Source organism: Cibotium barometz, chromosome 11 (assembly GCF_041138505.1).
Source record: "Cibotium barometz isolate CiBa-2024 chromosome 11, ASM4113850v1, whole genome shotgun sequence".
NCBI classification, from domain to species: domain Eukaryota; kingdom Viridiplantae; phylum Streptophyta; class Polypodiopsida; order Cyatheales; family Cibotiaceae; genus Cibotium; species Cibotium barometz.
Genome location: NC_141056.1, coordinates 6,171,087 through 6,187,072, shown reverse-complemented (window position 1 = coordinate 6,187,072; position 15,986 = coordinate 6,171,087). Strand labels below are relative to the sequence as shown.

The 15,986-nt window shown below is 43.0% G+C and overlaps 1 protein-coding gene across 3 annotated transcripts in view; it reads right to left on the bottom strand.

Moving 5' to 3' along the window:
- Positions 1-1,280: 1,280 nt before the first annotated feature.
- Positions 1,281-15,986, bottom strand: part of LOC147633692 (E3 ubiquitin-protein ligase UPL5-like) — a 53,611-nt gene continuing 38,905 nt past the window's right edge. For all 3 annotated transcript variants that reach the window (XM_086804693.1, XM_086804694.1, XM_086804695.1), the window contains one exon: positions 1,281-1,726. In XM_086804693.1, the coding sequence (XP_086660819.1) occupies positions 1,463-1,726 (264 nt within the window). In that variant the 3' untranslated portion in view covers positions 1,281-1,462. The remainder of the gene's footprint in view (positions 1,727-15,986) is intronic.

The window sequence follows — 15,986 nt, the reverse complement described above, 5'->3', positions numbered from 1 at the left end:
GCCATATGCACATGTGAAGCTTGTAGGATGGGTTAGAAGGAGGCCAGTTTCACAGCAAAGGCTCCTCTTCAACTTGTCCATGCTAATCTCTGCAATAAGATGTCAACTGCTGCTCTAGGTGGTTCTTCCTACTTTGTGTTACTCATCAACAACAACAATAGGAAGATATGGATATATTTCATAAAGGATGGCTCTTAAAAGTTCATATAATGCTAAACATAGTAAAGAATGAGAAAGGATAGAAGATAAAGAAGTTTCACACAAACCGAGGTAGAAAGCACATCAACAAGTGAATACAATGCCTTCTACAAGGAGGTCAAAAAGTACATAAAATAATGGTGTAATCATAGAAAGGAAAAACTGCATGTGATGAGCCCTTAAAATCCCTGCCCCTCAAGCATGCGATTTGCATCTTGTTTATCCACAACATAGGTAAAAGGTTTGAAGACAAGCATCACTACAGGTCAAGCTAGATTTGAAATGGGTACACTAAGAATTCATATTGTGGACACCCCACCCTGCTCAGCCCCAACCTTCAACATAACAAAGACAACTTCTTCAAGGGGGAATGTGCTCTCTCATGAAAATTAGTGCGGATGCTCAGGATAGTAAAGAGTGTGGAGGAGCTGAAGAAGCATGGTTACTCAAAGCAATCTTGCCCATTTCCACCCCCTTTCCCAAGCAACAAGGGGAGATTTTAAACAAACTTTATGTAACACTGCTATTGTTGCTCAGCCCCCACGACTCTAGGAGTCTTCTTCCAACGGGTCCAAGGGATTCATCTACATCTGTACTGTCCTTTGGCTCAAATAGAGCTTCCTTCGACATGCTGAGAGCTCAAGCTGTGTTTTTCTTTAGGAAATGCCAACAACTGTCCTTTGGCTCAAATAGAGCTTCCTTGGACATGATGAGGGCTCAAGCTGTGTTTTTTCTTTATGAAAGCCCAACAACAACTGTCCTTTGGCTCAAATAGAGCTTCCTTGGACATGGTGAGAGCTCAAGCTGTGTTTTTCTTTATGAAAGCCCAACAATTTACACCAATGTAGAGTTTGAGAGATGGTTAGCCTTTGTCATAAACCCAACATATGAATAATAGCTTGGTACATATTAATAAGTTACTGCTTCAAGAAACCACACTAATTTTGATTTTTGTTTTAAAGATCTGCAATTCCTCTCTTAACAAAAAAAAGAAACAAAACTGCAATTCCAAACTCCAAGCAAATTCATCCAGGCTTCATTTTGCCATCATTTGATCTCCATAGTAATATTATCCATCCACATTACACCAAAGAACAAAACTTTCTATTATTTCATTATGTTACAGCAGCAATTTTTGGGCAAGTTTGGTCCCCCTTAACAATTGTTTAATATCACACAACTCTAAACCCTATATCAAATGAATGTACAGATATGGTAGCTCCTTATATTTGCAAACTGGGCTTCCTTGAACTCACCCCCTACATCAAGCAAACCCAAAACCTTCAAAAATATGCCCTTCAACGACAGCATACAGTTTTGCATACATTACTTCATAAGATGGATAGGGTGGAAGAACAAGTTGAAAGAAGCAAGTGTGTGCTGTAGGCAACCATGATATGTCTGTGTGTGCTTTATGTATGTGGAATTTTGAAGACAGCCCTACAAAACCTTCCACCGGAAGATGAGCCACTGAGGTTGAAAAGAAAAGTAGCCGTCTGCGTTGCTCCATTGTCATGCTGCCCACTACCTGCAGTTTTCCAAATCAACGCCATGACCAGGCTCTCTCTCTCTCTCTCTCTCTCTCTCTCTCTCCTGGTGTGAAGCTGTGCAGCCACTCCCTGCTCGTGATGCGCCTTAGTGGCTGCCATTCCTATTGGATTATACATATGTGGTAGTGACCGTGTGAATGGGGGCTTACCATGGGCACTTTTTCCCTCGACACATTATAGAGGTTTTTTCCCCTGGACATTTTGTGTCCGGACACCTATACTTTTACATTTCGGGTTTGTACTTAGGGTACTTGTGGTTGTACACATCTTATCATTTTATTCTAGTATATCCACACTTCCGAGCTCTCTATTGCTCTTCTTGCTGTTTTCTGTGTCTTTCTATTGAACATTAGGGTTTCTCAAAACCCAACAGTGATATCAGAGCTCCATATCGATTCTGCCTCGAGCGTTAGTGCTGGCCATTCGTACAACTAGTACCCGACTGTACATCCACACACCGCCTCGTACCTGTCTATATGCCTACGCAAGCCTGTACCCGACAGTCGTGAACCTGTTCGTATATCCTCGAGCGACGCCCCGTACAGTCGCCGTACTTGCAGTTCATGATGTTCGTACCATCAATACTTGCTTGCATTTGTACCTACAACACCTGCGAGTTTTAAAAGTTGGGGCTTTCAGCAATTACAGCACAAATTGGGGCACTCAACCTTAATTTCTCGTCAATTCTCCTTTCAACTGTCAATTTCTCTCCCTACATGACATTTTTGTAGTTGACTGCTACAAGGCAGTTTGAAGTGTGTTGCATTTTCTAAGAGAGAGTTGACAAAAATCATTTCAGAATTTGTGTACATTGTCGCCCGTGCACTTGCTATTAGAAATGGCACAACATGCTCAAGATGTATTTGGTGTATTGGCACAAGAAGACAAGCTTGATGGGAGTAATTACTCCCTGTGGAGCTCTATATCAAAAACTTGCTTGTGGCCAAGGGCCTACGGGGTTTTGTGAGTGGGGATGATACCCGTCTTGCAAACATTGTGCCTGACATGCTTCAAAGAGGTGATGGGCGAGGTGGTCAGCAAGCCTAAGCACAACCTGCAACACATGTTGCTCCCTCACATGAGCAAAGAAGATGGGATGCGATAGATGCACATGCCATGTCCTTAATTGCTTTGTCAATCAAGAGGTCAATTATACCTCATATCCGGTCTTGCAAGACATCGGGACATACTTGGGATACTTTGGAAGCCATGTACCAGGCTAGGGTTACAAGAGTGTGTGCACATGCCTTTATGCTTTTGTACGATAAGGCTTGTTCTCCAACACCCCTCCTCAAGCGTTATCCTAGTACACACTTTATTTGGATTAATCTATGCCTATGACATAGTTTCACTAGAAGTTGTCTTGTTCTGTCCTTAAAGTAGAGTCAATGATAGTCAAGCCATTTTCTTTGTAGCAAACCTTTAAAAGGCCCATGAGACTTCAAACTTTACAAAGTTTGCATCTTCTTTACAGGTTTCTTCTTCTTCGTGTGTGACATTGGCCTGTGCTTTCTTGTGAAAGCAATCCTTCTCATTGTGGTTGTTTTTCCCACAATGTTCACAAGGCTTATTGGCATAGCAATCCTTCTCAACATGATTGTTCCTACCATAAATGGAACACTACTTACCTTTGAAGTTCTTCATTGTGAAGGAGCTGTCCCCCTCCGATGCTTTGTTCCTGACTTTCCTTTCTTCTTCCTTGAAGGAGGTTATGACCCCTTCCAAGGTAAGGTTCGACAAGTTCATCAGTGTGGTGATGAGATTGTTTTTCCCACAATGTTCACAAGGCTTCTTTGCATAGCAATCCTTCTCAACATGATTGTTCCTACCATAAATGGAACACTTTTTACCTTTGAAGTTCTTCATTGTGAAGGAGCTGTCCCCCTCCGATGCTTTGTTCTTGACTTTCCTTTCTTCTTCCTTGAAGGAGGTTATGACCCCTTCCAAGGTAAGGTTTGGCAAGTTCTTCAGTGTAGTGATGAGGTTCCCGTAAAGTTCTTCAAGCATAGACTTTATGAGCCTTACTAGGGCCACATCTTCTTCCACATTAGCTTTAAGACCTGCAAGCTGGTTCATTGAGAACTTCATCCTCTTCACATGAGTATCAAAGCTCTCATGTGGTTGCATTACAAGACCATAGAACTCTATCTGCAATGAAACTTTAGAGTTTCTTACATGAGCCCTAAAAAGCTTGTCTAGCTTTTCATATGCTTCTTTGAAGGTTGTGTATAGGGTCCTAGGGCTATGAGACCAAAGGCTCTTTGATCTCTTAGTTTCCATGCTTTCTAAGTTGCATCTTCACTCTCAAGCATCTTCTCTTCCCATTCAACGAAAGGCCCTCTCATAAGACTAAACTTCAGTTTAGTCTACAAGGTGTGGAAATTTTCCCTATTGAATTTTTCAATGAGCATGTGGATAGCCATGTGACATCTACCATTTTATGTTCCATGATGAGATCTGCCATGGACATTATTGTATCACTTTGGTCTCATAGGTCTTTAGTAGACACTTAATATATCTATCTATCTTTTCTTTCTTTCTTTCTCCTTGAAATCAACTGAGCTCCAGCTCAGGTGGAAAAAAGGGCAAGTCCTCAATATCAACAAGTTACTAAGGTGACACAATGTTATTCTCACCACCTAGTTTCTCTTTGAGTCTACTCACATAAAAAACGGAATAGACTTGAACTCGGAAAGCCATTCAAGTTTATAAGCAACCTCACCAACCCTTAAGGATTCTTCAAGTTCTACAGTACCTAGGGGATAGTTTCAGATACTCCTCTATCCTCCAAGTCTCGGAACTATTGAGTACCTTCTAATACACCTACATTCCCTCCGAGAAAACTCATGGTGAATGCTCCCTATCAGCATAAAACCATGCTCTATCCTTAGCACTTCTGATAGCCTCTCTTACAAATTAAGCTAAAAGTTTCTAGCCACATCTAGCTGCAAACCCTCATCAAGTCCTGACTCCTAAGGTCACAGGAAGTCGAGGTTCATACCCATACATAAGCATAAATGGACTATATCTGGTAGTCGTATGCTTGGCATTGTTGTAGGCAAACTCAACCCTAGGGATGTACCTCTCCCCATCAAATGGTCTCCACGAGACATATGCATGAAGCATATCCTCCAAAACTTGATTCACCCTCTTAGTATGTTAAGGAGGGTTAGTGCTTCCCTTGCAGTCAACGAGGGCACATAAGGATAAACTCCTCCCAGGTTGTTAAGGGCAAGTCAAAGTCGAAGGGAACCCATGCAACAAAAGGCTAAAGATAAAATTACTTTAGTACACACTAATGTTTTAGATCACAGTTCTTGCAAAGGTTGTCGCTTTAACATGAAATTTTTTAGTCCCGCGGACCTAATGCAGATGTATGGGTCAATCGTGAGGAAAACTGTACACATTCTTTTTGGCCCCTGAGGTACTCACAACTTCGTGACTACCAAGATTGTGTTGAAGTTAGGAGTGGAAATACAGCCTCAGATTAGGTGGATACTCAGCCAACGTACGGTCTTCCTTGTCCTTGCGTTGGGCATTCACATCGCTTGTTTCTCAAGCATTGTACAGCATTCTCCAAAGAATAATATAAGCAAATACTCCTACTTGCAAGGGAGGGGGGGGGGGGGACTCAGTGGGTATTTAGGACCCAATACTGTGTCGTCTTCTACATTTTCATTCTCTTCTCTCTCTCTCTCTCTCTCTATTCTCTGAATTGGATAATAAAGGTTCTCACCACATAAAGGTATAAAGAAGCCCCTGTTGTGAGTTATCACGATCAAGCTCAGTGCATGTAACATTGGTATCATAGCATCAAGCTGGTAACCCAACGTGGCTACCTAAAGAAGTGAGAGCATCCGATGGATGGTTAAACTGCGGTCCGGAGAAAACACCACGCCTCCACCATGTCGGGAGAGATATCACATCAAGAAGAAAGCCAACAAGAAGAGATGGAGGCACAAAGATTCCAAACAGAAAAAACACTTCTGCCAAGCACACGAGCTCTTGAGAATAATAATGGAGCAAGTAAATTGTCTGAAGACAGCTTGCCGCCGAAAAATAGAAGCCAAAAGAAAGCATCTTAGATCTGGCATAGGTCCTTCTTCATATGGAGGAACAAAGAAGAAAAGACGAAGATCGACATGAAGAACAAAGAAGAAAAGATGAAGAAGCAAAAAGAAAAGCAGAAGAAGAGAAAGAACTGAGACGTGTGGAGAAACAAAGGGATAGGGAAGCCACACGCAAATATGAGGAAGACCAACGCTGCAAAGAGAAAGCCGATCGAGAGTTCGAGCAAAGGAGGCTGTCCAAAGCTAGCATCAGCAAACGATGACACAGATTCTCGCGGCCCTCCCTCAACAGGTTCCGAATTCCTACTCCTCCACCCTACGAACCTCTCCAAATTTTATAAGTGTGATCATGCTGCTGTTACTCAATTTATTCAACAATTTGAAGCACATTTGCCTTTAGCTAAAATTACAGATCCACAAGACAAAGTCCATGTAGTAGCCCCCCAACTCACTGGGGAAGTTGTTACTTGGTGGTAGCATTGGTCACAACTTCACACAGACCCCACCACAGGCCAATTCCGTTTTCATTGGAACACCTTCGTGGCTAATCTCAAAGCCCGTTTTCTTCCACTACAGTACATGACCAATCTTAAGGACGAGTATTACAAACTCACTCAAGGTGGTTCCCAAGTTTTGACCTATTCCAATAAGGTCATTACAATGGCCCAGAAGTTGGGCATATCATAAGAAGATAAGCTCAAGCACTTCATTCGAGGTTTAGACACCACCATTAGGTACCCAGTGAAGAATTTTGAGCCTTAGACTTATGCACGGGCACTGACCCTTACTCAGAATCAGAAGCTGATGCTGAACGGAGGTAAGCCCAAGCAGGTACACTCTTCCCCAAGGCCCCAACAACAGTCATCTACCCAGGGTAAGAGGGCTCAAAACAACAAAGACCAAAAGGACCAAAAGAAAAATTCTTCAGGTCAATCGGACAATAAAAAAGATTCTACGCCCAAGAAGACTCTCAAGGAAAAAGCTAAGGAGGGTTATCACTGGAGGTTATCTCCAGCGAGATGAACAGACATGGTACAGGACAGAGAACTGTTGTTTCTTCTCTCACACTGTGAGACACGGGAAGAAAGATTGCACTAAGTTTCAAGCTGAAAAGTCTGCTAACGCATCCACTTCCACAATAGCAACCGTAGCATCCTCATCCACACCTCCGCCATCAGCCTCGAATGTTGTTCAGCTTTTACCCTCTTTGAATTCAATGCCACCAGTGGTAATTTGATGATAAGCAGGAGGGTGAGGCTGGAGGAAAAGAAAAAGGCTCTCATCCATGCCTATGGCACTGCAAAGAGACAACAGTTCATTGTCCTCTTTGACATGGGCAGTTCTGAGGATGCCATCTCTCTGCAGTTGGCCACCAAGATGAGCTGTACCTTAGTTCCTTATCATTGATCTTAAGAGTGACTCAATGGTGCAAAATTTTTCTCTAAGATTGATCTTAAGAGTGGCTACCATCAGGTTCAGATCTTCGAGGTTGACATTCCAAAAATGACCTTTAGTACCGAGCATGGCCACTACAAATTTGTGGTGATACCCTTTGGCCTCACCAACGCACCACGACGATCAACAAAATGATGTCGCAGGTCTTTCGAGATCTCATTGGCAAATGCATCTTCATCGTTTTAGATGACATCCTTATCTTCTCATGGACTGCAGAGCAGCATGAGCGAGATGTGGCACAGGTTTTGCAACTCTTGTAGGACAATGAGTTGTTTCTCAATGCCAAGAAGAGTGAGTTTGAAGTACACAAAATCCATTACCTGGGATACATCATCAATTCATCAGGTATTAGCCTCGACCTTGAAAAGGTACATGCCATTCTCAATTGGGATATTCCCACTACAGCCAAGAAATCCGTTCATTTGTGGGTCTTTGTCAGGCCTACAGCACCCACATGGACAAGTTTTCCGACCTTGCAACACCTCTTGCTCAAGGGCGTGAAGACTCGTCGTCAAAAAGTGTCCGTTACGGGCAAGGCTCTAGAGGCATTCCAGGCAATGAAGAAAGTTGCCTCTGAGTCACCAGTTTTGAAGTTGGTATCATGGGATGATTCTTTCAAGGTGATTACAGATGCCAGTAACCTTGCCATTGGAGCTGTTTTACAGCAAGATGGTAGGCCAGTGGCTTATTATAGCCGCAAATTGAATAACGCCGAAAAGAATTATTTGGTGTATGACAAAGAGCTCTTGGGGTGATGACCGCTCTTAAGCATTGGAAGCACTTCCTTTCCGGGAGGGACTTCACAGTTAAGACACATTACCAAGCACTTAAATGGTTGCAAACCATGCCCAGTCCCCAATGGAGTGATAGGCAATCCAAGTGGAGTCAATTGTTCCAACAATTTGGGGGAATGATTGAATACGTCCTGGGCAAAAATAACCCCGTTGCCGATGCTCTTGGTCGAAAGGGCACTATTTAGACATTGCATGAGTCCAATGTGCTGGACATTCAAGGCAAAGACTTAGACAGTATGAAGGCTCAGTATCGGGATTCATTAGAGTTCGGGACTCAATATCAGTTGGCCCTCAGTTCAGAACCAGGCCACTACAGTATACAGGATAGTTGGTTGTTTTTCAGAACCGTCTTTGTGTACTCAAAGAAAAGCGCCAAGTCCTTCTCCACAATGCCCATGATTCTCTTGTTGGGGATCATTGGGGTATCAACAGTACCTTGGAGAAGTTAGAGAGGTCATTCTATTGACCTAAGATGCGACGAGATGTCTACCAATATGTCCAATCATGCCATATACGTCAAAAGGTGAAAGTTCCTCATACCAAACATGCAAGGTTACTTCAACCTTTGCCTATTCCTGAGGGACCCTTTCACAACATCAGTATGGACTTCATAGGCCTTCTTCCCGCCTCACCTAAATCTAGAAACACTGTATGACAATTGTTGACAGATTCAGTAAGTTTTGCATGCTCATTCCATGCTAGCAGACAGCCACAGTCAAGGACATAGCTCGCTTATTCATTCAGTTTTGGTACCCCATTGGGGGTTTGCCACGGACTATCACATCACATAGAGATCCAAAATTTGGACTATCACATCAGATAGAGATCCAAAATTTATGTCCCATTTTTGGAGAGCATTGTTTGACAAATTTGGAACTAAGTTGCAATTGTCCAACACATTCCATTCTCAAACAGATGGCCAAACAAAAATATTGGCCTTTGAAGTTCTCAAATCATACTGCCATGACCAGCAAAGTCGAAATGGAAACAATATCTTCCTTTGGTTCAGGCAATCTTAAACAATACTCACTAATCGAGTATTGGCGACACGTTGTATGAGGCAACATTTGGTCGCCTACTCTCATCACTTTTGACGAGACAGGTGTCACCATTTCTTGAGGCCAATAAGACAACTGAGACATTCTTGGAAATCATGGAGTCAGTTAAGGAGCGCCTTGCCAAAGCTCAAGAAGCATATACCCAGCAAGCCAACAAATCCAAACGAGATGTCAACTTTAAGAAAGGGGATTGGGTATATCTCTGCATCATGAAACAACGGCTAAAGCAAGTGGACAAGCGTTGTCCCAAATTGTCATTCCGAAGTTTTGGCCATTTCCAGTCATTCAAAAGTGAAGTGATGTCTCTTTAAGGTTAAAGTTGCTGGAAAGTTGGACTATGCACAATGTCTTTCATGTTTCTTGGTTGAAACCATATGTAGGTCCAGCATTGCAAGATATATCAAAAGAGCAACAACCAGATATGATAGACAAAGCTGAAGGAGCAAATTCTTCTCCACAGATGGAAGCATGGATCCGGTCGAAGAACACAACAGTTCTACACAAAGTTTAAAGATTGCGGAACCCACGAAGCAGTATGGCTGGATGAAGAGTTCTTTCAAGAGTACCCCCGACTGTTGGCGGACAACTTGGAAGCCCTAAACCTGCTGCCAAGTTAAGCAGGAGGAAATGTCACGTGCACCCTGCACTAGGGTACACAATGCCACACTAGCATGATCATCAGTGCAAATTTGTATAGAAGTAGCACCTTTTTTAGGAATATTTGTCGTACGCTATGACCCCTTTGTGAGCCCTCAGTCCAAGGACAGTCAGGCATGAGCTACGTAGGTCAATCTCTAAGCCTTAGAGGTCAGTCAATTGTCAGTCCTCTTAACCCACTTGGAGAAATCATCATACAGGAGCATGTAGGTGTCTACCATAGCCATAGCTGCATGTGTAGCAATGTTTAGGACCATTTGAGTCAGTCCTCTTAACCCAATTGTCAGCCCTCTTGATCCACTTGGAGAAATCATCATACAAGAGCATGTAGGTGTCTGCCATAGCCATAGCTCCATGTGTAGGCATGTTTAGGACGATTGCATAGAAGGGACCAGCCCCAAGGCAGCTCAACATGGGCTAGCCTTGCAAGAGCTAGCAAACCCCTACACTTACAAGAAGGCCATGCAGTCGGCCAGCCCTTGGTGGCTTTGGTGATTGGGTCGGCCAACACCCAACCAGCCCTACAAGCAGCCGATTGGGCATGTATGCCAGGCGTGGCATTTACAACAACTGACTAGGAATAATAGCAACCGACAATGATTCAGCAGGTCGACTGAACATTTAAATCAGTCGTGGGAATTATTCTGCAAGCCAACAACTCTTACAGGCATCCGACTACAGCCAGGAGGCCATATATAAGCATGTGCCTCAGTCCCACACAAGTCATTCAGGTATTTAGCAGAAAGTGCAGAAGCAAGACATCCATACTCTCCAAGCATCAAGGAAGCTCCCCTTCACATTTAGCCAGCATATGTGCAGTCCTACAAGTATCTAGACTTGCATCAGTAGCATTAATTTTGGGGCTTTTCATCATTGAGCCTGAAATTGGCATACATTGGCATTGAATTTCGCAAATTAGGAGCATAATTGCACTAAAAATTTGGGGATTTTGCAAAAATTAACACTATTTGCAGGGTTACTAGAGATATTTGCAGGCATTTTTGCTATTACAGGTACATTGCTCTGGCATTGGGGCATTTCCCCCAATTTTTTGGGTGTTACAGCATTGGAACAGGTGATAAAGACACAATTGGGGCATTTCCTCCAATTTTCGTGTCTCAGCATTCGATTGTAGATTTTTGACCATGCATTTGTGACAGCCATGTCTAGGAATACTAGTGATTTGTTTGGTATGCTCTCCATTGATGATAAGTTGCATGGCACCAACTATCCTATGTGGGCATATATGATGAAACATGTACTAGTTGCAAAGAATTTGTGGGTCTATGCATCAGGGGCTGATGTCAGGCCTATTGTACCTGCACGTGCAGCTAGTACTTCAAGAACCATTGATGCAGGTGATGATGTATCTTCACATGGTGCTACATCTTCTGCACCTTTGCCACCCACTCCAGAACAGCTCAGATGGGATGCCAAGGATACTCAGGCACATGCTTTGATTGCCCTTTCATGCAAAAGGCAGGTTATACCGCACATTCGTTCATGTACTTCTGCGAAGGGTGCATGGAATATACTTGCTTCTTTGTATTAGGTTCGCAATGAGGCTCGTGTTGCCTATCTTCGCAAGAAGATTGAGTCTGAGCATATGGATGAGGATGATTCAATGGACAAGTTCCTTACCCGCATCAAGGATTTGCGAGAGCAACTCATCAACATTGATGAGATCACTCCATATGGTTCACTTGTATCTGAGGGCTGTCCGTACATTACAGCTCATTCATAGTGATCTTTGTGGCCCCATGAGGGCTCCATCTTTTGGAGGACACTTGTACTTCATCACGTTCATTGATGACTACACTCGGGTTTGTTGGGTGTATGGTTTAAAAATGAAGTCAGGTGCCTTTGCAGCTTTCAGAGACTTCCGTCCCATGGCTGAAAATGCTTGTGGACACAAGCTTGTCACATTGCATACATATCGAGGGGGAGAGTATTTGTCAAATGAGTTCACAGCTTACATGCAGTTACATAATATTTCCCATCAGTGTACTACCCCCTATACTCAGCCAAATGGAGTTGCAGAGCGACGTAATCGTACACTTATGGAGATGGCACGTTGCATGCTCAAGAGCAAGGATCGGTAAGTTTTGGCTTGAGGCGGTTATGTGTGCCAATTATGTGCTTAACCGTTGCCCCATTAAAGCCTTGAAATCTATGACTGCCTATGAGGCATGGAATTGCAGGATTCCAGTGGTGACTCATATGAGAGTCTTTGGGTGTTTGGCATACATGCATGTGCCCACACAACAAAGACATAAGCTTGATGCAAAGGCAATCAAATGCATTTTCATTGGTTATAGTACTGAGAGTAAGGGATACAGACTCTATGTGCCTAATATAGGCAAGATTATTGTGTCAAGAGATGTTATCTTTGATGAATATGCATCTATACCACTTGTCTCATGTACCAGACAACCATCTATTGGTCCAAAAGATGTGTTTGATACTTTGTTGTCTTTATTCAATTCCAAAGTGGATAATGTAGAGCCAATTTCAACTCCTTTACAGCCACCTATGCCTACTGTGACAATCAACAAAATCAGCAACTAACATTGTCCCAAATTGATCTTGAAATGCCTCAAATTGATCAGGATTCCTTGGGTGATGCATTGGCAGGAGAAGATGCAGATACACACTTATGTGTGTTGGGCACTTTGCCCTAGCCTATATCTTGTACTCATAGTACTTTTGTACATTCATTATCATAAGAGTACTTTCCAGCAACTAGCTCTCTCTCACGTGTGTGGTTCAAGCTGTGTGTGACAGGCAAGCTCTCCTCAACCCCAACAACTGTTTGGCCCTCCTAGCTCTATTTCACATGATGAAACCCATGCCCGTACACTAGACAGGTGGAAGAAGACATGGGGACAGGGTCCATAAGGTTTGATTAAGAAAAAGCTCCATACTTGGTCAAAAAGCAAGAAAAAGCAAAAAGTCAAACAAGGTTGACCGCAAGCTAAAAGGTGCTTTCTCAAAAAGCAAGGCCTTAAAGCCCAAAAAGCAAAGCACCAAAAGTTGAGTAATATTTTATTAATAAAAGTAAAAAGAGCAAAAGCAAAGCATAAAAAGGCAAAGCAAAAGCATGAAGGCTTTTTGGTAAAAAGCACGGTCTCTTACAAGTATAAACTTGCAAGTATAAAAAGGATTGGACTTCTCTTGTAGTACCATGAACAAGATCATTGAAGATTAAAGGAGATCGTGGAGTGTGTGGGCATCATTATGATCATGGAGAGCTTCTTCTTCGCCATCAACACCTTCTCCAACTTGCTTTTTAGATGTACGGTTAGTCCTAGACTTGTATTTTTGGTGTTGGACTCTCACACTCACACACACAAACCTGCACATTAGGGTTAGGTGCAGGATGGAGAAGCTCACACACAGAAATGAGAGAGAGAGAGAGAGAGAGAGAGAGAGCCAAAAGTGTGGTAGCCACAAAATGCAAGTCAACCCTTGCATGTGTGCCACATCCATATAATATAGAAGTACAAAATATTATATGTAGAGTGTCCTTTCACACTTGATATCCAAGGGGAAAAACCACATGGGAAAAAGTACCCTTGGTTAAGCCCTGTTCACACATAGCACTACCATAAGTGAGCATATGCCTACAAATCCCCCCTGTAGTGGAAGTGTGAACCTGTACAAGGTAGCAGATCACTCTCTGTATGAGAGTAAGCCCAAAGCTTTGCGGAAAGCTTCAAACTTTTCTCGAGGTAAAGCCTTTGTGAATAGATTTGCAACATTATCCTGTGTAGGGCAGTAAGATAAACTGATCTCCCCTACATGTAACCTCTCTCTGACATAGTGATAATGAATCTCAATGTGCTTGGTACATGCATGAAATACTGGATTTCGTGCCACGGCCATAGCACTCTGGCTATCAGTGAGAATGGTGGTGGGTGTCTGCTGACACTCACAAAGATCAACCAATAATCTCCTCAACCATACACAATCTAATATAGCTATGAAGACAGCCCTGTACTCAGCCTCACAAGTAAATGTGGCAACAGTTGGTTGCTTTTTACTCAACCAAGATATGCATGAACTGCCAAGAAAAAAACAATTCCCACTGGTGGATTGCCTGGTATCATAATCACCAGCCCAATCTGAATCACTCTATGCATAAAGCTGCAAGCTGCCCCCCCGGGATAGAACAAACCAAGATCCAGGGTACCCTGAAGATAACGAAAAATGCGTTTGATTGCTTGCCAATGCTTTGTGCCTGGGTTGTGCATGAATTTGCTCAACAAAGACACCCCAAAAGATATGTCTGGCCTCGTGTTACACAAGTAAATGAGACATCCCACTGCCTAGTTGTAAATGCCGGCCTCAAAAGGCGATCCAATATCATGCATAGTAAGCCGTACACCTGGTTCTACTGGAGTAGAAATGGGCTTACATTCGTCCATGTGTAACCTTTTTAGCAAACTTTTTATGTACTTAGTTTGCTGCATAACAATGCCATCATCTGTATGCATAAACTGTATGCCGAGATAGTAGTGTAAAGGCCCCAAATCTGACATATCAAATCAGCTTTGAAATCTGAAATTTGTGCTTTGGTAGTACCTGTAATGAGCATGTCATCTACATACAAGATGACTATGAGGTAATTTACTTTCAGCTCTAACAGCTCCATCTTTGGGGAATGGTTTTCGTTGAATCTTTCCCAAAATACACCCCTCACATACATGTCTTGGTGGAGACTCAAGATGCAGCATATTATCAACCATATGATGCTTCTGCAAAAGCATCAAACTCCGAAAATTTACATGCCCAAAACGAGCATGCCATAGCTCTGCATCATGCATAGCAGGAGTGTGGGCACCCTTGTCATAGCTGTCCAGCTTATACAAGCCTTTGTATCGTGTTCTAGAAGTGACTATTTCATAACCCTTTGATGGGTCTTTTACCAAACACTTCCCATCTTCAAATTCAACCTTTAAACCTTGGTCATTTATGGCTGAGACGGAGAGCAGATTTTTCTTTATGCCTGGAACATACAATACATTTTTCATACATATATTGGCACCATTGGCTGCAATAAATATGACATTGCCAATTCCCTTTACTGGATATGTGGTATGATCTGCACATGATACAGTGCGGCCATTTGAAGCATAAACCAAGTGTTGAAATACATCTTTGCATGAAGTGATGTGGCTCGAAGCACCACTATCAAAATACCATGATACATCCTATCTATCAGATGCAATGCAAGACATATCATTGTCTGAAGCACATGGTGTGCCACTAGTGCATGTGACCAAAAAAGTGTACTCTTCCTAGATTACATTAGTTGATTGTTGTGCTTTGTCATCAGAAGAGTCTGCTACTGCATTGCTTGCTTCTTTCCTTTTCTCTTTTGCAATCCGCTTCCTACATTCACTCATGTAGTGTCCAGGCTTATGGCAGTAGTGACATTTGCCCTTCTTTTTGGGCTTGTTTGCATCCCCTTTGTCAGACTTTTCACCACCAGAAGAGGGCTGTCCATGACCAGCCTTGCTAGACTGTTGTCCCCCATGCTTAAAGCTCTTTGCTTTACCCTTATCCTTGGCTGTAAATGCCTTGTCTCCACCACGGTTGCTCAATAAGTTTGCTCTTGTTTGCTCTTCCTGCAAGAGTAAACCCACCAGCTCTTCAAAAGTGACGGGATCACCACCTCCTCTCATAGAGAGGTTGAGAGAGGTGTGAAAGCCCAAGTAGGAAGGTGGTAAAGAATGAAGAGTGTTGGTGACCAGCTGTCTATCTAGGATAACCTCATCAATGTTGAGCAATTGTTCCTGCAAATCTTTCACTTTGGTGAGATGATCTGCCATGGAGTCACCCTCATCCATAGAAAGAAGATCCAATTGCCTCTTCAAGTAGGCAACTCTTGCCTCGTTGCGTATCTGATACATTGCTTCCAATGTGTCCCATGCAAGCTTCGATGTCTTGCAAGAACGAATGTGCGGAATAATAGTCCTTTTCACTGAAAGGGCTATCAATGACATGGCCTGTGCATCCCTAGAGTCCCATCTCTTCTGCTCTTGTGTGGGAGCAGGTTCTACATCAGGAGCTCTTCGAGCACCTCCCCTTTGAGGCGTGGCTGGCTGTATGGTAAGTGGGCGTGTGTCATCACCACACACGATGTCCCAAAGCCCTTTGGCTACCAGCAAATTACGGATCATGAAACTCCAGAGGGAGTAG